This window comes from Platichthys flesus, chromosome 6 (genome assembly GCF_949316205.1).
Source record: "Platichthys flesus chromosome 6, fPlaFle2.1, whole genome shotgun sequence".
Classification (NCBI taxonomy): domain Eukaryota; kingdom Metazoa; phylum Chordata; class Actinopteri; order Pleuronectiformes; family Pleuronectidae; genus Platichthys; species Platichthys flesus.
This window is the reverse complement of record NC_084950.1, coordinates 15,486,966-15,510,825: the sequence shown is the minus strand read 5'-3', so window position 1 is coordinate 15,510,825 and position 23,860 is coordinate 15,486,966. Positions and strand designations below refer to the sequence as shown.

At 41.0% G+C, this 23,860-nt stretch overlaps 1 protein-coding gene across 10 annotated transcripts in view; it reads right to left on the bottom strand.

The window, feature by feature from the left end:
- The window catches only part of tjp1b (tight junction protein 1b), a 53,509-nt gene that overhangs the window by 27,987 nt on the left and 1,662 nt on the right, over positions 1-23,860 (bottom strand). For 9 of the 10 annotated variants that reach the window (XM_062389517.1, XM_062389523.1, XM_062389513.1 and 6 more), the window contains exon 2: positions 17,428-17,569. In XM_062389517.1, the coding sequence (XP_062245501.1) occupies positions 17,428-17,569 (142 nt within the window). Of the gene's footprint in view, positions 1-5,182; positions 5,609-17,427; positions 17,570-23,860 lie in introns of those variants that run through there. The other variant, XM_062389521.1, reaches the window with a different exon arrangement.

The window sequence follows — 23,860 nt, the reverse complement described above, 5'->3', positions numbered from 1 at the left end:
ACCTTCTGCCTACCAGCCTCAAATAACAGCTACATAAATCAAAGCATTTGGACAGGAATTAGAGTCACCATTTTTTGTTGATTTATAATTACAAAAATAAGATTTGTCCATAATTTTCACACAAATCCACAAATATATGCATAGTAAGGGTGCTGTTGGAAAACTGGGACATCTGATTTGTGTTATTTCAAAGATCCTCATCAAACCTTTTCATAATGCATGCATTTAAATCTATGAATGTAAATATGAGGTTTAATTAAGGTAGGGACAAAATGTGTTTCCTCAGCATTATAATTGACAAAGGTAAAAGATATATGTGACCAATTTGAGTCTAGTTCTCCATAAAAACAAATATGCAGATAACTTGCACTGCTAATTGCCACAAGTCAGCAGTTCTGCCAGGCACAACGTTATTTTACTATACTAGATTCATGACTACAAATGCACAGGTGTGATTATTATATATGAAAAATAAGTTATTTTACATTACTTTTCTTCAACAGCAGGGTGTGGGCTTCAAACAAATTAACTTGCTATTCAAGCTCCCCCAGATATCTATTTAGATAGATATTAAGATAGATATCTGGGGGACAGTCGTTTTTTTTTTGTTTATTTTCTTCATTCTAAATAAAAAATATAATAATAATACATTTGGAAGATCAACAGTTATATCCCATAAAAAGTGGTAATGTCTGGGTAAAATGAGAGGAAACCAAGATTGTTTTGTTCGAGATGAGTGGGTAGACTCCATGTGACTAGTGGAAATAAAACATTTTATAAAATCTCTCGTATGAAAGATGTTTTGGGTCCACATGAAAGCTCAAGTTGCTAAAGCTTTAAACTTGTGCACAAATAAGATTGTGTGATATGCTGTGTTAAGACAGCATGATGATTAGCTACTATTACAACATGAATTCATAGGGTCATAGTGTTGGTGATGGTGCACTTTCTGTCCAACAAAGAAGATCTTGTACACAGGCAGAGGAGGTTGTTAACGTAACTTTAACACTTTACAAAACCAAAAGTTATCTGGCAACGTAATCATTATGTCATGTTCCTGGCCACATGGTAAATTTGAGTCCACTATACACTCTATTAGGGCCCGAGCACCGAACAGTAGGAGACAGTGGGAGGACCTATTGAAATTGTGAGAATTCTTATTTATTTTTTTCAGGCAAATTAATTGGCTTTTTAAGGGCGTTAACATGCTCAAATTCTTACCAAAATTTGCAGAAAATTTTAAAGTGGTTAAAATATACGGATTTATGTGACGGACGCAGGAAGTGAAGCATTTATCCTTGCCGCAGTACGCAAAAAGCATGCAACGCTTCAAAATGCTCGGGCCCGTTTAGTGCTGCTTTGCAGCCTAGTTTTAACTCAGTTTTTGGTCTCCACCAACAAGTGGAAATATCTGGATCTTATCGCAAAATATCTAGATCTTTGTATACTAAATGGTTTTTCACTGAAAACAGGTGCCTGATAAACAGTGCTAAAATAAAATAAAGTTATAGTCCTAACCACCAAACAATGAGCGGAAACTTATAATACAAAAAATGATAAACACCATGCCTTTGATGAATAGCAGTATTCGGTATGAGCAGAGCCTATTTTCAGACTACACAGCTGGAGCCAATGATCATAGCCAGAGCCTCATTGTGTCCCGAACACATAAACCAAGAAATCAGCTCCTGAACTCTTTCAGCCCAGTGGGAGTTATCAGTGCCCCACACAAAGCACACAGGAGGGCAGGAATGTGCTGATAAGCTGAGCCACTGACCTGCACCCCACCTCCTCACAGGCACTGTGATTGAAATGAGGACAACGCAGCCAATGAAATGTGGCAATGATAGTGGATGTTTCTGGACTGGGAGTAAAAGACTGCTCATGCTAAAATGTGATGCAGAGGAGCAATTTGTTAAGCATCTTCATCCTGATAATTTCACAACCCCTTTTAAAGAGGAAATTAAAATGGACTTGATTTATATAAGTAACTTCTGTGTGGAGCAAGCAAAACTAGAGCCACCATAGTGTGAACACGCCATTTGTGAAGACTTTAATGTCATATTATAAAGAATGTTAAATAAGAACTTTCAGCTTTAGCCATGTATCAAAGCAATGACATTTCAGTATCCAAGGAACCAATAACAATAACATCTCAAAATATTTAACAAGTAGCCTAAAATCATTGAGTACAGAAGGTAGATGGTACCAAGGAATGAAAGAAGATACTTTAAAACCTGATCTAGGGTAGTGTACTTTTTAATTATAGTGTTTTTTTGTCCATGGATACAGTTTATCGCTGAGAAACAAAATAGAAATGATGCTACAGTATTTTCCAATTAAATGCTATGATGTTAAAATACAGGGTTAGCAGCGGAAAAAAAAGATTGCAATGTAATTAATCTTGTGCAAATTAATTAAACAACAGGCAGAGTAAAAGTTAATTGAACATTAACAGCGAGAGTGGATTAAACTATGATGCATTGTAAAACCAAAACACCTCCGGATTTAAAATCACTGGTGAGATGACAAGTCCAGGAAAGGTTAAACATGTGGTAAAATAGGTATCTAAGTTTCAAAACACATTGATTGTAATTATACAGAATAATCTATGGTGTACTTCAGGATTGTGCAGACCAGCTCAATAAAATCATATTCTTTTTATCCTGGTGGTATCTCCAGGCTATCTCTAACACTGAAACACATGCTATGTTTACAGTTTTTTTTCTTTTCCAGCACCATCTCTGTGCACAATTTGATCATTATTCACTTCAAAGAAATACCACAGGCCATAGACTCTGGTTGGTTTTATTTCAATGAAATAACCCATTTTGTTGGACATTCACTTACATGCAAACCAAGGGGTTAATCATATACAAGGTTAGGTTTCTTATTATATAAATAAAGTGATGCAGTCTCATTAGTATGTCTCTAGTCACGTAAGTATCATACAGCCTGCAACTGGATCAGCCTTTTATTGCAGTTTCTACAAATACACAGGTCTACAAATCCGCAGTCAAATTTTTCTTAAGTAAGCAAAGTATCAGATTCATGTCCTAAAAGCAAGATGACTCAGATGACTGCTGTACAAATGACGGCTTAGGGCAACATGATTTACAGGCCAACCATGTATGGATGCCCTTGAGCAGAAAGATATTCTCTTCCTCTCAGGCAACACGTTTGCAAGACTCATCCAATGTACAACATTGTCATCTTAATTATTCAAATAAACAGTCAATTCATTCAGCCAATGCAACATCTAATGGCTGAAACAGACAGCATCTGCACTGTGCCTCCTCCACTTCATTTAACCAATCTGTTGCCCTGCCAAACTGCCATTTTATGTAATATAACTATCAAGAGGCAAGCGATGACAAATTAAGTCATAGACTCAAGGGCAGGAAGTCTAACACTGATAATAAATCTTTGTACATCATTGGGATGATATATCAATAACACACGTTACAGTTATGATAGGTAATATCACTGCACACTTTATTCTTACAATATTTAACTTCGGGTTGTGGAGGTCTCTCAATCAAAACAATAACTAAAGACCTAGTTTGATGACATCCTGAAGCAGCATGGGATCATGGGAAATATGGTCTTCAACACCATTACCGATGAAAATCTACATGACGCAACTCAGGTGATAATCATGTACATATATGAGGTAACATATTCAAGTTTGGTAGTGTTATGTAGCACACATGTAACGGTAATGAATGATCATAATCAATTAAGAATGACCAATATAAACAGTGGAGGGGAACAAACAGCCAACTGGCTAACTGGCTAGCACTGTGTTTCAGTTGCCCCATAAGTTACAATAGTGACAGGTAATTTTACACAATTAAGAGGCGACCAAAATTAAACGTCATACCGTCCTGAATTAAATTGGTGATTTCTCTGGAAAACAGTGTTGGAAACGTCTAGTATAATGTAATTACACAAGTCGACAAAATATATAACATAGGTATTGTCGGTTGAAGACATTATAATTTATAATTGTTACATATTATTTCTATGAGTGGCCTTTTTTTGTTGGCTTTGAAATTCCAAGATTGCAAATAAGAGAAATCCAAGACAGCTCAAGTATATAAGGACAAACTGATCAAACTTATGCTTTTCCCAAAATAAGCGAACACAACCCTAATGTAAAGTGATATTAATGACATGTTTAGTACCTATTATTTTGGCCATCATTGGGGAGGCTTTAATTCAGTATGCTCTTGTACAACTGTTAGGTGTTAGGTAAATACATTCAAGCTGATTTACAATACTATGATCCCAGCAATACACCACCGCTGCTGGCCAGCGTAATCAAAATTCAACAAGTGAAGACTGTTGCTCTTAGTTCATGTTGGCAGCAGCAGAACCCATCAGATGTGATAGAGACGGAGCTGGTGAGATAAGTTTGCTTGGAAAACTGCAGCCGCACACGCGCGCTCCGGACATGACACTGCATTATTATGACAGCTGGAGGGACCGAACACACGAGCAGGTGTTTCTGTGCCACTGAAGTCAGCGAACAAGCTAACGTTAGCCGGATGCTACCTAGCTTCACCCACTCGTACCAGCTCACCACTATCAAAACAATGCGAGTCGCCCAATGACCTTCCCTTTAATTTAGAAAAACCGCTGTCGTATTTGTAGCGGCTGTCCTGACGTCACCACTCCCTCCTCTTCTCCGGCAGCCCTGACACTTCATAAATCCTGTGCCCCCCCTGCGTAATACCCTCTTGGTCAAATCAACCCATAGCTGGCCGACATTTTGTTACAGCGGCTAGGCTAGCTTATCCCTGCTAACGTTACCTGGACGCTCCGCGCACTTGACGCGGTAACAGCCCGTGCGCCCGATGACAGCTCGAGCGCTCGGCATCCTCTGACACAACCCAACCCCACACGAGCTCCGCAGAACACGAGGGCGACGCGCGCAATTATTCACGCCGACAACTAGGAGACACCGTTAGCGTATTTTGGGGGGTGGTGGGGGGGGGGGGAACTAGCTAACCGCTTAGCATAGCGCGTAGATGCAGTTCGCTAGCAGCTGGGTTACCTCGGCTTGCACCGTTATCGGTCCCCGCTGGGAGACAGCACATCCACTCAGCGCCTGCCGCTACACACAACACACACTCTCCCCAGCCACGTACCCACGGTTTAGATCGAGAAACCCATTCACCTTCTCACAGAGCAACGGTCCTCGCGGCGTGCTTTAAGGGGGGGAACCCCTCACGGAGAGCGAGAGAAACGGTATTATCTTCCCGGTGTGGCTCCAGAGCAGCAGCGGCCGCCGCACCGCAATGGCAGCAGTGGATGAAGCCTTCCGTCGCCGCCCCCCCCACCTCCGCTCTCACGCTCCGGCTGCCGCGGTGACAGTGACAGGTCCGCCTGGAAGAAACCATTCCGGTTTGTCCGCAGGGGGCGGGAGGGGAGGGGAGGGGAGCTGGGATGCAGAGGAAGAGACGGTCCGCAGCAGCAGCAGCAGCAGCTGATCTCCAGCTGCATCGAGGGCCGGTCCAGCGTGAGAACAAATCGTCATCAACCAGGATGGAACCGCACCGATGAAGCACTATATGGGTCTCCTGGTGAACATGGCAGCAGTAGTGGCCACTGCACATGGAGGGATGTATGCAACCCGTGTGTTTACAAAATAAACCTAAATCCTAATAAATATAACAGGAGTCTGGTGCATTGTTAAAAAAGTACCAGTGCACGTATATTCGCAATGATGGAATAGCTAGCTCAATATGAGCTCAGAACAACTTTATATGGAGAATGCAACCCTGTTACTAATAGGCTATTATTAGTTTTATTCATGGCATTCATATTTTATAAACCTGAACTATACTGCAAATCAGAGATAGGTGTCCTCATAAATTGGGGTCTTTTGTATTGCTCGATTTATAGGATAAAAAATATTTTTGTTTTTGTTTGTGTTGTAAAAATAGCAGTCAAATAAAAAAATGTATTATAAATTTAATTATTCATCATAAATCTTGGGATATTTTTATCATTTTATCATTTTGATTGTATTATATTGTACCATACTGCACTATACGATACTAACTATTGCTTCTACAGGCAACCCGCAGTGGTGTATCAAACTATAATGCACACAAAGCATTGTAAGTTTCGCCTTTGTGGTGTAAGCAGCTACATTTTTTAAGAGCTCTTAACAAGCATCCCGATCAAACAGAGAGCTAATAAACCAGTTAGAGAATTTAAGGGCAACTGAGATATATATCTATATCTGCAGCGACATCACCCGCATGCACTGAAACAGAGGTGTGTTGAAAACTGTTCTTCAAATTGTTATGTTAGCCTTATTTAATGATATGAATAGTAAGACATTTGAAAGTGCTGAACAGTATTTTCAATCAGGGATTTTTTTCTTTTACACCTGCTCCATAAACATTCAGCAGCAGGATGCAGTTAACATCCAGCTGATGTTGCTTTTACATGAACATATTTACGCTCAGATGCAAAAAAATGAGCAATTTGATTGATTGTGTTTCCCTACAAGCAAAGGACTGGACAAAGAAGAGATGATTTAATCTGTACTGCCTTCCCATGTGTGTCTGTAAGCAGACTATGTGATGTATGTGGGTAAAACACCACACCATATTTCAAAGTGTCAGCTCTCTGAAAAATAGGCTCTGCGGGATGAAGATTAGACGCCACTCATGTGTAAGATATTCTACTTTAAAGTTGTATTGCCTTGCCTGCAAAGATCTATTTGGATAACACTTTTAACTACAGCAAACATAAACTCTTTATTGGGAAAGCTGAGGTAGGCTACTTTAGTAGTAATGACATGCTGCATAAAGCCATTTAGAATGCAGAGGATAGAGCTAAAATCCACCCTACAGCCACGATGCTCAATACTCCTTCCCATGGGGTATATACAGATTTAATCAATATACAGTAGAATGTAAATTGTGCACTGCACCAAACCCCACGCTTAAGTCTCTATCACATGCGCTTGAGGCAGTTTTGTTTTTTTCGTGCTGCTTTTTTCCAGGAGAACCTCATATTCTCTGGAGCACCTTCCATTGTGCATTTTTATCACTTTGAGATTGCGTGACCGCTCTTGTCACCTCTACCTCTGGCACTAATGAGCGCAGGAGAAGATAGGGGGCTGAATGTAATGCCGGAGGAGCACAGAGGTCCTGCAGTGTTGCTGACGTAAAGAGACCTGCCGCAGCTTCCATTGGAGGATCGGGAGGAGAAGGGGGGGGGGGGGGGGCATCTTGAATGGAAGAATGTGAGTTGGCCAAGGTCATAAGAATTAGATAAACAAGGGCAGTCATAAATATCCTGTGGGTCAACAATACATGCTGAAAATATAAAGGAAACTCAACAAAGAAGGGGGAATTCCTCTCAAACCTGCACATGGCTAAATGGTTAGATGATGCTAGATATAGTCAAAAGGTATCATCATCATATCACAAGATTAAAAACTTGCTTTAGTATTGACGCAGAGACGTGTAATCAAACTACCAAACCCCCATGGAAATGAATGACTGCAAACGATTTCCCCATCCGCATGCATGTGTGATGGAATAGGCCAGGATGTGGACTTGCTTGATGCATCTCAGTTGAAGCCCTTGAAATACCCTCTGTTAATGCTACAGACAATGTTTGCATCACCGGCTCCAACCGCACAGTGGGAGTTCCACATGCCGTGCAGCAGAATTACGCAGCCCCCTTCTTCCCCATTAGCACATTTTTATACACAGACTGCATCCGAACCGGGGTACGACTGCAGGAGCGGATCACACGAGTGGAGGAGCAAATTACAAATTCACAGCAGGTTGGCTTTTAGAGGGAGCACTGCCCCTGATGGTGAGTGAGTCACCTCTCAGCTGTGCAGGTCAGGAAAACAGCCTAGTAAGCAAAGGTTGGCGTGACTATCTATGAGCTTTAATGGCTGCAGCTATTGAATGACATGCCAGATGTTAAACATAGCATTGCAGCAGAGGAGGAATATAAGCAATTGTGAGGGGGATAAGAACGAGATGTTATGTGATGTTGTGCTGCTAAAGCTGCAAGATGACACCCGTAACTTTGTGCGTCTTATCTTGATGTCAAGTCTTTAGTTTTACAAATTGAAGTACAGCAGTGTCATACCATAATGGAGTGAGCTGGCTACTGTACAGAGGCTTGTGTTTCTGTGATTCCCGTGTCGTCCTCTGTCAGTATCTCTGACCTCTAGCATGAGACAGCAGCTCCGACTTGACAGCCGACCTATTAGTTCAGGACAGAGATTCCTTGGACAGGGTTTCACAATGCCACATGATTACATGGTGCAGCACAATCGGAGCTGAAGAGAGAGAGAGAGGGAAAGAGAGAGAAAGAGAGAGAAAGAGAGAGAGAGAGAGAGAGAGAGAGAGAGAGAGGGATCTATGATCCATGCAAACCTGAGATATTTTGTGAAGTCAGCAGTAAAAAAGAAAAACACTTATCAAAAGGCGCTTTATAGAAGAGTGAAGTATGACCTTAGTGAGCTGAGGCTGTGCAGCAGTGAAATGCAGCTGAGACATGCAGGAGTTTGGCTGCAGCCGCCTGATCTCCGTCCAGCTTATTAGCAGCTGATTTTACAGTTTGTGACCACCTGCCTCACAATAAGAGAACCATATCATCATTCACCTTCACTATAACATTCTGCTTTAAACACACATAATAATTATAATAACGATGCAGTCGGCTCGAGTCTCCTTGGGATTGTGTGTGCTCAGCTCTTTATGTAAGGGGTAATACACTTTACAGGTTATTAATTTGTCTATTTGTGGTTTGATTTCTTGTAGTTCAGGGAACTATAAAAAGTATATATTTTATGAACAACTATTTTCTCATCTGGTACTCAGGAGATGCATGTTTGACATATTTGTGCTGCGTTGACTGCAGTAGATTGGTGCAATGAAAAAACGATATCAGTATTAATTCATAAATATCAGTCTAAAGCCAGAAAGCAAGGTAATAAAATCATCTCATTCTTATAAGGCACTGTATGTGTGCTTGCACCATTTATTTGGCAAAAAAAAATGCTTCTTGTGTTCATTTTGAATTTAAGACATAAGAGGACGGACATAATCTGACTCTGTGAACATAAAGGATGTGATTGACTCGAGCGCAAATCCTAATTTACCGATTCAGTGAGCTAAAATTACAAAATAAAGCCCCATGTGCAGGAAAGATATACATATTTTTTCAAGATTCCTCAAATGAACCTGTAATCTCCACCTCATTTTCCCACCAACAGCTGAGAGCTCAGACATATCAGGTGACATAAAATGACCTCACATCCCCGGCCTGTGGATCATGTGACAACAGGCCACCAACATCCAAATCCTCTCTGGATCAAACTACAGCATTATGCACGGTAGCAACCAAGCAATCACCTAAGTATGTTTAGCCCAGGAGGGAGCACAAATGCTAATAAAGAGGAACAATTCCAATCAGTTAATGCTGATGCATGTACAACAGAGACGTTTTTTTTAAGCAGGAAAACAGGGAATTGAATTATTCTGTCTTTGAATACTTGCCCAGATCAGAGATTACAGAGCTAACCGTGATTTCCTCAGGGAAAGCTACGAGATCATGATCAATCCAATTGTGATTTCAAAGACTGATAAATTAAAAAGATTATTGATGTTTAATTATTCATGTTAATTAAGCATGAATATTCTGAGGGTTCCCAGTGAAAAAACAAATTCTCTAAAACAACAACGGTGTTTTTCAAAAACACAGGAGGGGAGTAACCCTACACGCACTGTGACCTGTGATGTATACTGGCAGTTTAATTATAAATGAAGTGGCTGTAATATTTTATCTCCCATCAGACAGACCTTTAAATTGGTTTGGATTCATAAGTGGTTGTCTATTCATCCCTTTGTCCCGAGGGAGCAACCTCGCTCAGGAAGAGAGTGAAGCAATTAGAAGCCCTGGTGGTCTGGGATCAGGTGCTCCCTTTAGACCAGGCCGAGGGGTATTGTGCAGGGCAGGCGATGGGGGTAAAAGAGGTAGGTGGAGGAAATAAAGGGGGTAAAAAATACCCGGGGTTAATTTACCACACTGCGGAAAGGAGCCCGAAAATATTGTACACCACTTGAAATGCATTTTTATGACAACGATAGTTTGACATATTGATAAATCCAGTGAGAACAAAAAGCTATTCATAACAGAGCTAACAGCGCAAGGTTTCCCCTAACGTTTTACATCCAATGAGTGTTGGGGGGGAGGGGGGGGGGGTTCCCCGTTTGTTTGGCTGCTTGGAAAACCCCAAACCATGAACATCAATACACCTTACACCTCTTATCACTATCACTATTTATGATTGTAATATTAATATTGGCAAACACCACTGTACTTTTATCACTACATATAAAAAACTTGACATTTAAATTCAATATCCAGATTAAATAATCTGCACATCCTCCTTTCTGTGTCTCTGTCCATCAGCACAAACATGGACGTTGCATTAATGCTCCTGTATGTTTATGTAGTAAAACTCTGCCCTCTGCAGGACTCCAGCTGAACACTGTTCATCAGCTCAGGCCTGGCCATGTCAAGCTGTGCAAGAGGAAATCTATATGCAACGTTATTTATGGTGGCAAGAAAACGTGGAGCATGGAGGAGAGGGGGCTCCTGCGTGTTTTCCAACCCTGCTGGCTGATGATGCACGCATGAGCTGAGTGAGGGAGACACAAGAAGGAGCCGGGGTTGTTCACCTTCGGGCCCACCGTTGATGGGACGCTCCTGAGTCTAAACAGCATATGGTGCCTCTCTGGGCATCAACACACATCCTACATGTCGAGCAAACATGGCAGGCTGTGTGATACGCTCACACACCACTGACCCACCACACACACACACACACACTCACTTATAAATGCACAAAGTGAACACACACTTCTTTCCTTTCATTCATTCTTAGACACAGGATAGATGCATTTTGGAATCACTTTGGCAATTAGGTCTTAATGCGATTTTTATATTAGATAGGGCTACTATTGTATTGTGATAAATCTTATGTATGTATATATTAGCTTATCTGCTTCACACGACATGTTGCTTATATATATCAGGATAGAGAAAATACATTATGGCATTCTACTGCTGATGTATACTGCTGATATGAAATGTATAACACACCAACAATTGTCAAAACATTAAAGATTTGTTCATAGTGGGATATTGTGTTATATTTTACGTTGTGTATATCGAGTGTATTTGCCATCTGATAGAATTTTATTCTAGTTGCTGTGAACATACAAAAAATATCACCTCCAGCTGTATGTGTTTGTCTCATGATAATCAATCAACAGGCAATATAATCTACAGAGCATCAAACCCTGTGATTGATTAACTTGTCTCCGCGCGACCACTCTAGTGCTTCATTCTTCATGCTTGACTTCCCCGCCATGGCCACCATCTTGACTCCCTACAAACATTACATCATCCGGCTGGTTGTCCTTCACTTGACCTGACGCTCAAGTACTCAAATGGGCGGAGGAACATCGCAAGCGCTCCTCAAGAATAAGCTCAAATTATAACCGCAGGCTGTTATTATGGTGGTAATGATAGAGTCAGACAAAGCTTTTGTAGCAAACTAAATAATTGTATGTGATGTTGGTTTAGCTCTACGTTTTTTCCACTACTCTAATTTCATTAATGTCATAAATCATGTGGGAAAGTCAATAGTAGTTGTTTGGATTTATGTGGCTTTATGTCTTCTCTCCCGAAATGATTTGTCGCAGATGAGGGACGCGAGGCCGACCATAAAAACAAAACCCTGCCGGGGAGGCTTTAAAGTCAAGATATAATGATGGATACACACAGTGCACAGTGCTTATAGTGACCGACCATATGTCCCATCAGAGGACACACAGGTAGGTCTTGATCCAGAGTCACAGCCTCCAGAAACAAACTCAACATCTGTCTTCAGCTCACGGCATCACGCACACCACCTTTGCATGCCTCACGCATGGCCGGCTCCACCTAACTGTCACACACAAGCCCCCTCCATCACCTCCAACCATCCCCCAGAGCTCATCACCTGTAGGACAAATAAACCAGCATCCGCTCGACTGTGATCTTACATAACAAACCCGTCTCACCCGGGGAAAATCAGCTGCAGCTCCAATCACAGAGCCCCCCCCCACCCCCCCCCTCCTCCTTCCAATAAGGCCTCCTACAGTGTTCGTGGTGATAAATCTGCTGCGTCCATCCCCCCCCGTGCTCTGCCCCGTCTCTCTCCCTCTCCTCTCCACAGCCTCTGTGGTGTGTCTCACTCAGGTCCAGCCTTGCAGAGCTCCCACCCTCATGCACCTCCATGCTTTCATCACACGGGAACAATCTTCCTCTAACAGGCCCCTGAATATGCAGATTGGTTAATTCAGCTGCAGTTGCTCTCTCACCCCCCCTCCCGTATAATGCATCTGCAGCACTTTCCGAAGACCGAGCAGCGAATAAACGCTTACGCTGGGGCTTTTTTTGGTGGTGGTAAGGGGGGAGAGCGCGTCTGTCCATGGCAGGCTGCAGCCAAGGATGGGAATTTAGAAGTGAGATGGGGCGAGCAGAACTAATAAGAGATTAAGCCGTTGACCAAGGCAAAGCTCAGGGCCCAGTTTGATGACTGATCCTGATCTGTGAAGGGGTAATTCATTTAATTACGTTTTTCATCTCTGCTTTAGTTGTATCTTCTCTAGCTAATTGTTTTTTTTTTCCGCAGCTCACCTGGTTAGGGCCTCTGCAGTGAATATTCCTCTAACATTTTCCCAAAACAGCTGATAGGGCAGGAAAGATACTGCATGGATTGTTCCCACAACCCAAAACAGCAACCTCAGTTTAGCATCCAAAATGCAGCAGGGCTACAAAGTGGGTTCAGTGTTTGTGTGTAAAAGACGTTGTTTTTATCGCGGAACTGATGAAATCAAATTCGCATAAAGATGAGCTGCACATTCCGTAACCATCTAAAAACACACACACTGTGGCAAAGAAGGAAAATACTCATCCTCATAAGAACCAGTGTAAACGCTGCCACTCTTAAATGAGTGGATGTGTCACTGATAAACACTGAAAAATAACTTCAGCAAACAAAGGCACCGGGTGAATAAAAGACTGTAGTCCCCCCCCCCCCCCTCTCCATCTCTGTTGTGCTTTCTGCAGCCTTAGCACTAAAATCTGATTCAAGCTTTCTGTGAACAAGTGCGCTGCTTGCCAACACAAATGACAGCGGGAGTGGGCCCGGTGCCAAGGTCCTCCCCTGACTATCAAGAGAGAAAAGCAATCAAAAGAACCAATCGATACAAACAAAGTCTTAACTACTATCGATTATTTAGCTCAACGCCGATGGGCAATGATAGTTATGGAGCTAAATTAATACACGTTTGTGATTAATATCTTCACTTCTCTGTTGGACCTGTTTTATGTTTGCAAACGACTGCGAATCGCCCAGAGGCACAGAGGCAGCGCTGTGTCTGTTGTGACATTTTAGTAGGATGCGATGGAAACTGCTCCTCAGCTCAGCATCCTGCAGTCTCATCACTCACTATAAGGCTGACCGTTACTTCCATCAGCTGCATTTGAGGTTCGGGCTAGTCAGCAAGTTTTCCTCTAGTGCACACACAGGCTGTACAAAAGAAATATACCGTGGAAAGGCCAGGAGCGCCTCAGCTCGGAGCTCTCTGGTGAGATAGTGGCCGTTTGAAGCGTCCTCTGAGCGGCGGACCATAAAGACAAATGCGTGCAATGTGCTGTGACTTACAGAACAGGGGAGGAAAAGACAGGACAGACTCATTACACAGCGTTTTCCACTCAGATGAACTTCGTCTGTGTATGGCGCCAAATCAAGGCAACCACTAATCTGCCAATTACAGCCTAAAAGCATCCACCTCCAACATGTCGATGACAGGTTCACCAGATGGGAACTTGTGAGTGATTCTGTAATTACTTCTAAAATGTAGGGAGGACTGATAAGTGCTGTGATATTTTCACTGCTTTTAAATGTCGATCTGTTGGTCATTCGGTTAAAGGGCATAACTTTGCGTTGAATAAGGGGGGGGCTAGGGTCAAATGGCCACTTCAAATACTAATAAATTACTATTTCTTATCAATGTGCAATGGCGTGATATTCCTTCGAAAAATCATAATCATATGTCATACTTACCAGATAATACTATTTTGCAGGTAGCCACAATCGGTTCACTGCTGATCTGACTGAAGTGTTTAAACTACAAGTGGAGAGATTGAAATGACATTTTGAAGTGGTCTTCAGAGGATGCTTGCGGGAGAGGTGGTGGTCTAGTGGCAGAAACTTGGACTATGGGCAGAGAAGGTCTCTGGTTCGTCTCTGGTTCGACTCCATGGAGAGACAACAAAAGACGAACCTGGATTGATATGTCCAAAAATCCAAGAGTCACCCTACCCTGTCTAGTGCCCCTGAGCAAGGCACCTTACTCCCCCAACATCTGCTCCCCGAGCGTCGTACATGGTCGCTCACTGCTCTGTGTGTCCTGCACCAGATGAGTAATAGCAGAGATTGAATTTCCCTACCTGCATGAGTATGTCTGTGCATGTGTTTGGGACTAATAAATGCATCTTAATCTTAATTAATGCATCCTTCTGTAACGACTTCTATGATTCTCTTACGTCGAACAATCTCCGTCAGAAAGTTGACATTTTTGCCTAGTTGTGCAAAACTGTAGCTCAACAACTTGACATGAAATTTGACAGGTAGAGTGTATTCATGTTGACCAGTTGCCAAACGCTTCCTTTAGCACCACCGGCAGATCCGTGCTTTCACTTATCTCGGGGAATTTCTAAATGTCTGCTGGACGCACAAAATGTGACAGATATCAATGCATCCTCAGACGATGTCTCCTCATGTTTTTTATTGATCCTTGACTTCTCTAATTAGCATGAGGGAGACACATAAGGTTTTGAGGGAAATGTCTCATCTCCCTGCCACCCTCAGGATGAATAATCGCTTTGATGAGGGGTCATCGTCAGGTCAAAATGATAATTTGTCCACTATTGATCTCGTTAATAAATCTGCATATCAGAGAGTGGCTGAAGAAAGATTAACTCTTGACGTACACTTGAGAGCATTTCAAAGAACTTTATGTACAAATAACATTAATAAGCTAAGATTCCAAGCCATTGCAAAACAGCAGAAGTCAACGATACCATTGCAGACTAATACTTATCAATAATTCAACCAGCTGAGAGTTCTTTTGGTGTGTTTTGATGAGATGGAGCGTTTGTGATGACTTCACAATCAGGTTATATCCATCAACACGATATAATTCCCCTGAGGCCGAGGCCCTGCAGCAGTCTACTGATCTGTCTGGAAACAACAAGGTGTGTGTGTGTAATACAAGTGTGTGTGCTTTGATTTACACACATCAAAGATCCGCATCTGAAACACTGCTTTGTGAATTATTATGTCTTTTGTGTAAAAAAACCCACTCAAAAGCAGAGATTTCATGATCATTCCTTAAGGTTAAAAAGACATAAGCTTCACCTCGAGCTTTAGAGAACATCTTGAGGCGTCTAAGGATTTAAATGCCTGAGACACTTGTTTACTGAATGGGATTATGAACACAAGATAGGTTTGTACAACCTTGATGTTCAAATCTAATTAAAACATTTTCCATCGAACATCAGTTGCTGCCTGATGGAAGCAAAACATCATCGTCTCTTCACCTTTTTTTTAAATTTGGATATTGATTCTTATTTCAGGTAAAAATGAAAAAAGATTCAATATCCAAATCTGTGATAAAAAAAAAATAAGATTTCCTTGTTAAGGTGTTTCCTTCATTGATTGTACAAGTGTTCTGTAAAAGTGTTCTGTAACCATGTAATGGTTTTCTAGTCACGCAAAGCGCTTTAAGGTACAGTGTGCCATTCATCCGCTCACACACACGTCCATGCGGTGCATCCAAGGACACTTTGGCATGCAGATGTGGGAGAATGGGATCGAACATCCGACCTTCTGGTTAGAGGACGACCGCTCTACTCCCTTTAATTGAAGGGACAGAGGCTTTGTCACCACTGTTATTTTTACCTGGTCAACACAAAGCTTCAGCCAGCAGCCAGTTAGCTTAGCATTACGCTGGAAACAGTGGGAGACAGAAGGCCAAGCTCCGTCTCCAGATCTACATTAATCCACCCTCCAGCAGCTCTAAAGGTCCCTATTTAGGGCTCTGACAGTCACTGACAGACAGTGAGGCCCTATTGAAATTGTAAGGATATTATTATTATTCTGGGAAATGAATTGGCTTTTTGAGCGCTTTGACATGCTTACTAAATTTGCAGAAAATTTGAGAGTGGTGTCCATGGTGAAGATTGGGAATTGAACCCCCAAACGTCTTGTCGGAGAAAATCCACTCTACCCACTACGCCACCCTTACATTAACAATAATGATAACAATTGGATTACCTGCTCATATGCATGAGAAACTAAGCACAGGAAGAAGATGGACAAATTATTGTGTGTGTGCGTGTGTCTGCTTTTGTCACATTTCAGAGTATTTTCTACTTTACTACATATATTTGACAGCCTTACTTAGAAGTTACTTACTATATTTTTGGATTTTAGATACTGGATGATTTAACCTGCTTTAGGACACATTTAATTTAATATAATTCTGTAAATTTATGCAAAACCTTCTAGTTTATAATCGGTGATCAAATAAATGACATATTGTTCCCATCAACTAGCACAAGGAGTAAGGGTCACTTATTATTTCATAGTATATCTCTTTTTCTCTATAAAACCACAACACGTCATTTATACACTTCACTATACAGATTAAACCAGGGCTGGCCAGCAGTTTAGTGCAGTGTTTTGGCTAAGCTAGCTGTCTTGCCGCTACAGCCTCATATTATCATACAGACATTAGATTAAGTCTCAAATATACATACAATAACATTCTGACATGAGGGAGCAGCAATAAACCCATTTTCAGCTCTGTTTCCAAAACTGTGAAGAATTTTCTTAACTATAATGTGCATGGAATCAAACGCTCTGCTTTTGGCTTGTGCATGAAATATGTATTGCATATATCCCACTGATTATATGAATGTACCCATGATAAACCGATCCTTACTTGCTTTGTGCAAGCTTTTGTGGTATATTAATAGTTTTATGGATATTTCAAATAGCAAGTGTCTGTATTTTTCAGTATGCAGCAATATGCTGGGTGCTTAAACAATCCCCTATCTGTCTCTTATAGTGTTTTAAGTCCCAAATCAAATAAAGAGAGACAGTTTAAAAGTTGTATTTTTACTTTAATCAAATCTTTCTCATGTCAGATAGCTGGATTGTTAGTTCTGCACACTTTGGTCATGTATTACTGTGTCTGTAATTAGATTGAGTTCATTAATGCATCGTGTTTGCAGTACAGTCAGTGTACTTACGTTGGAGTCAAGGAGATCAATGCTGTCCAGGCTCTTGCTCCTGTGTATGCGGCCCTTGATGCGGCGGAGTGATGGCTTGCCCTGTGCGGTGCTCGCTGAGGACGCTGCTGTGACGGAGCCAGCGGTTGGGCTGGGGTGTATCCTGAGGTCAGCATGGAGGGAGCAGGAGGAGGACAAAGAGAAACCACAGCAGTACATCAGGGCAAGTAAGTGCACACCCAGCATGGCTGTATCACAGCAGGACAAAGTGCCACAGGCAAGATGGAAGAAGGGGAGAAAAAAACAACACTGCGTTCACGTTTGCGCTATTCAAAATGCCACAGTGCACCGATGGATAAAATGGCATTTAAAGAAATCTATAATTGGATTTAATGTCACAGAGGCCCTTTAGGGGAGCTGGTTGGAGTTCAGGGAAGCACTGCAGCTTCAGCCACTGAGGGCCTCCGCTGCTCTTTGGGCCGCACCAGTCAGAGGTGTAGCTGGTTCAAGGGGGAGATGTGCACGAGAGGCACAGTTGACCCGTCATCAATTCTCCACGGTAATGTTCTCCTTAACCAATGGCATGTTTAATAAGTAACAATGATGGAGCCCTGCTGCCCACATTAAAACCCCACACGTGCTTCACACGCTTGCGGCTTAATTGCTTTGTAATGTGTTGTGTTTGGTTAAAAATGAATCGACCCTGTGGGGATGAATAAATCACAGATGAATTGAGAGTTTATCATTTCATCTTGAGCAGGGGTAGATTACTAGGGCAGCCACATCTGTCGCCAGTGTTCAAAGTGCACTTCAATTTTTTATCAAGGCATTCTTTATTAAGGGTCTATGAACTGCATCTGATGTAACTTGATGTTTAAATGATGATGAAAAAATAAATTGCTGATGTTTTGTGGATCAGTCATAAGGCCTTCTTTAGAAGACACAGATACAAGAGAACCGTTGTCTATTTATTTATTCTGAGATTATTCTTGCCGTTTTTATTTAGCTGTTTTTTTATTGCTCTTTTATTTTCGCGTTTCTAATGTTTTGTTACATGTGATCATGTTCTCTCTGTCAAACAGGTACATTTTTCTTAGACTGCAAACCAAACCTACCCACAGCTAAAAATAAACGTACCTAAGCCTGATAGGTTGTGAACAATATCGCTTATTGGTGTTGAGCTTTTCTTCTCATATTCATATTAGCTTAAAATGTTGGTATTCTATATATGCATGTTGAAGTCATGTGACATAGGGATAAAAGATGTCAAAAAACAAATGATGGTCTATGGCTACTGCAGGTTTTCATATGTCCTGCTGAGGAGGATGAACCAGCCTCAGGGATTTTTCACAACCAGAATATTGTTTTTAATGTCTAATAAAATTGTTAGTATTGTTATAAACTAACAATAGATACAATTTCTAATCCTTTAATAGATAATGCCCTTCATTAAAATAAGATGTATATAGCTAATTAAAGATTTAACAATCAATTGATTAATAATCTGTTTGAGGATAAAGATACTGAAAGGGCAGCAACATTAGTGCCCCAGAATAAACTTAGTATAGAATATGTTTTTCCAATTATCCCCAATGTATTGTAGCTCATATTTTGCTATAATTCCTACCTCTTCTCTTCACCTGTTCTCTTCTCCTCTTCCCTTCCTCTATATCACCCCAGTCTTTTCTCTAGGTGTCAGGACAGTCACTCTTAATGAGGATTTACCTAACACAATATTCAATGAGGAAAAATCCTGTCTACACGGTGCAGCTCGGAGACAGTAGATATCTATTTGCATGCTCAGCAGCAGGCCCTGAGGAGCTCCTGAGGTTTGGAGACCCAGAAGGGGAAATTATGAGAGGGATAAATGAACAAAGATGGGAGGAAAGAGAACGTCACCTTCCACTTTCTATCTGCATTAATTCAATAGTCGCGCGAAGCTGAGTAAAGAGCTTACTGGCTGCAAATGTAAGGTAAAAGCATCCTGCACTGCATGCAGTGATTACAGGCGACCTCAGATCGTTCCCATAAACAATACAGCAAACATGACTAATGAGAAAAGCTGCTTGGACTGTATCACGGGCCGGGTGCAGTGGCTCTCATTCAGAGGCTCATTTCTTGGATGTTGATTCTGAAATGGATTTAAGCCAAAACACTTGAGGCCACAAAGGCAGAATGTAGCACGATGCCAGCTTTTCTCTGCCGACTCAGAGATAATGTGCAGCGAATGCTTTCACGTTGCTTTCGTGATGAAGTCTTCTTCACTATGAAATGTATAAAATATGCAGGTATAATGTGTTTCACTTGAGGTTCGAGAAAATGTATAATAAAACTGTGACATAGAATGTCTATAACCACTTTATGTGGTTAAGTACACAATTTGTACTTTTTATGACACATGCTACATTTTGAAGGACTAGTTTGACATTTTGGGAGTTGAGATTATCAATCTTCTTGCCAAGAGTTAAGCTGATATGACAAGATTAATACCACGCTAATGTTTGCATGCTAATTATGACGCTACAGCCAGCAGCTGGTTAGCTTATCTTAGCATTAAATCCCTATTCCCTTAATGCAGATATTTTGCAAAAAACACTTCAAACTTGTACACAAACGGCGCTTAAGACTGATTTTAAATCCCTAAAATTTAGATTTTTTTCAAATGCCTTCCTAAGTGCAGATTTTCAAAAGACGGTGCTTTTGTGACATGGTGACATCACAGCTTACTTTGTGCATGCCCTCTGTTGCTTTGTGTTCATCAAGCACATTGAGGTTTTGTGCCACAAAGGACAAGGTGACGAAACAAACGTGAATAAAAAAGGCTTTACCGTTGTTATTGTTATCGTTACTACCGCCAAAGGAGAATGAGCTTCTGAGTGTGCTCACAAAGTTCTTCCCTGGTATTTGACGGATCGTTTCTGTACACTTAGCCCAGGCAGGTTTGTTTGACAGTATTTTTGTGTTCTATCTGAATGGAGATAGTTTAAACAATGAGGGAGTCAAATACAATATCTGCAGTAGTGGAGACAAGCCCTCAGATGGAAACTATGGCAAACAGCAACCTCATCTCTGTGCAAATATACACTACAGTCTTACAAGCGATTATATGCAATTTTATTTCTCGCATGAATTTTCAGGAGCCTCATGACTCGTCCCAGGAGAGAAATACTGTAGTCCAGCACATAACCCCATGTTAAACTGGCCATGTTTTTGAATGTGAATGAATGTGAATGAATGAACTTTAGAGGAGCTGGTGAGGAGATTATGTTACGGATGGACAGAGTCAGGTTATCTGCTTCACCGTGGTTCCAGTCTTGATGTTACTCTCATGTAGGGAGGAGAATAAGTTTACTTTCCAAAATGTCAAATTTTCCCAAACATAATATCACAGAAAGGGCAGGATGTTTCTTTTTCTTCCTTGTTGCAGTCAGTTGGTTGTTTCTTAGCAAGCAGGTCAGATTCCTGCTGTTTGGATGGTTCCTGGTACAAATGTGTCGGCCTTGCCCTGATCTGATGATCTGATGATCACATTTTATAGTCTCTCTGAACACTGCACCGTCCACAAAATAGTTTGATAATGTAGTTCACAGATAAGGTCATGAAGGAGCCTGATGCCATTAAACAGAAAGAGCGACGAATGCACACATTTATCAGTTGCAAGACTTTATGCTGCTGTTCCTCTCTTCCCTCGCTCGGCCTGGAGGAGCCATCAAGTACGATTAGTTTTAGCAATAACGCCTACTGCTTCATCAGCAGGTCAATAGGCAATGTTACACTTCATTCCTCCCATCCTGGCCAGTGCTAATATAACACTTAACACAGAGAGCGATCCTGACCAGGGTCTGAGACACAATAAAAGTCACAAAGTAAGAGAAACACAATCATACTCAACAACGGGTGCAAGTCTAAATGAGCTATAACCACGATATCTGCCTGCTTTTGTTTTCAGATAAAAGGCGCAAGTTAAAAATAACAGGAAACATTACATAAACACAATAGACTTGTTGTATTATCCCTGCAGGCTTGCAACAGCGTGTAAAGTTCATTAAGTCAGGTTAATGCCAATCTTTGGCTGTGTTCAGGGGGGAGTGGGTTTTTAAGACTGCAGGCAAGTGGAACATCTGTTTGCAGAGACTAATCCCAATTTAGAGAGCTGCTGCTGCCGCTGCCGCTGCTGCTGCTATTCAGTCTTTATCAAAGGCGAGCGGAGCTGGGTCTCCTCTAATTTTGGGAGAATATGATGCACATGGCTCATGCAGTCTCTGCTCGCTGGTGAATGTGTTCAGGCAGAGCGGTGTGTAATCTCACCGCCACACGCTGTGAGATCAGCAGGACGGGAAGCAGCTCTGATTATTTGACCAGAAATGGGACAGAATTAATGCTGCAATTATGTAAAAAGCAACCTTAAAAAACAGGATCATGAATTATACAATGAGCCGTTTCTTCATATAAACGCAATGGAGCCATTTTTCTGTTTACGCTGGTGTGTCTGTCAGTGATGTCACATCCTGTCATACATCTGTATTATACATGATAATGAACGGAAACAATGTCATCCATAGTGCCTTTCCAAATCATGAATTGGGGAGGGTATATGGTTATTTTTCGTTATTACTTGGTTGATATGTATTTTTCAATAATTGTTCGATCTGGGAAGGTAAACATCAGGACATTTGACAATCACATGTTCCATTAGATTACTCATATTTATCACAATATACAATCAGTATATATGAAACAGAAAACCAGCAAATCTGTATAGAGGATGTTAATACAGATAACTCAAATATAACTGCCATAGATTCAGTTTCAGCTCCAGTGGTTTGTATCTGGAGTATTTTCATGGACAGTGCTAATGAGTATAGCTGTATTGATTTGAAAGGTCACTTTAATCAAATTATCAATATCATTTGTGGAACAAGCTTAAACCAATAGAGAGGCGGTCTCGAAAATCCCGATAGAGTGCAACAATTGCTGAGGGCAGTTGAGCCACAGGGAAGGAAGCTTCATCACATTACCAGTATTACTAGTTACTACTACTATAACTAAATCTAATTCTGAAACAATTATAGTTTCTATCACATCTACTAATGATGGATGAGGATGACAAAGCGATTTAACATTTCATATGAACATTAACTCCAGATTCTGTATTTTATGTATTTTGAACTATCACCATTTAACACATTTATCAGTTTGATTGGATCTTAAAAAGAGTGAAGCTGTTTCTGTCTCTGTACATGAAAACAGCTTCATGTCTTTGTGTTTTCTTAAACTCTTTATTAGAGGCTTTTTTAATTAAGTGTATTAATCTTAAAGAACCAAGCCAGTGCCTCCATATGATGGAATTCATGAATTAGGGACTTGGCACAAATACAGATTCTGTGTTTTAAGAGTGTAATGTAGAGGTTAACGTGCATTAAGACACAGTTACTATCAAATACATGATACATTTGGTTTAAGAGGAATTATTGTTAAACAAATGAACAAAGTGCAGCCTGCAATCATGTCGGCATGATCAAATCATGTAAAGTGTTTCATGCGTTTGGGTCTAATATAATCCAAAGTGAAATATTAAGTGTCTGCTCATGTTCTGAGGAACTGAAGTGTTCGAAAGAGCCAAATGTCTTCCAAAAAAATGTAGATGGGAACATTGTGTTCTGGTGATTAATAATACAATTAGCACACATTTGTATATGTAAAAAAAAAGCAACACAAGATGGAGTGTAACATCCAAAATCCCTATTATGGTTCTATAAATGTGATAAAAAGAAACAAAGACACTAATTGTAACTTGATCAGTGTTTGTAATGGATTGGCTCAGTATTGTCTTTACATCTGAGGCAACTGCTCTTCACTCAAGCTGTAAAAAAAATACTCTAACAAGGTCAGAGTTTGCTCCAGGAGTTACATAACTAGTTTAGCCTTTTGTATCAGTGCACATAGACGAAACTAGGAGCCCTTTCCAAAAATCGACTTAAATGAGGAGATATTAGGGTTAGGAGTACAGAATCAGATGAATCAAGAAACATGAAAGGAGTCCTCTGTCCTCAGTGAAATCCCTCATCTCCTCCCAGGAGGGGAATTAGGCCAATAAGAAGATGACTAAGGAACTGATTAGCCAAAGAGACCGAGAGATAAAAAGCTGCATGTGATGTGCGTTTGACCCCCGCTGAGGTTACAGCGGCACTTTGACTTTAGTGACATCACTGTGTATAAAGGGGAGATAGGCATACTTTCGTAAATGAATACATTTAAGATACAGTAGTAAATGATGTGCACACCGTAAAATACAAATACCCTCATACTAATACAATGTATTTGCATTATTTGCATTTGTCTCAGCTTGGATTGTAATCTTCCACCATCCAGGTTGTGGTTGTGTGGGCGTCTCTAAACCTTCTTTTGATCACGATAATCTTCCTCGTGACAATGTAATGCTCGGAGATTTTCA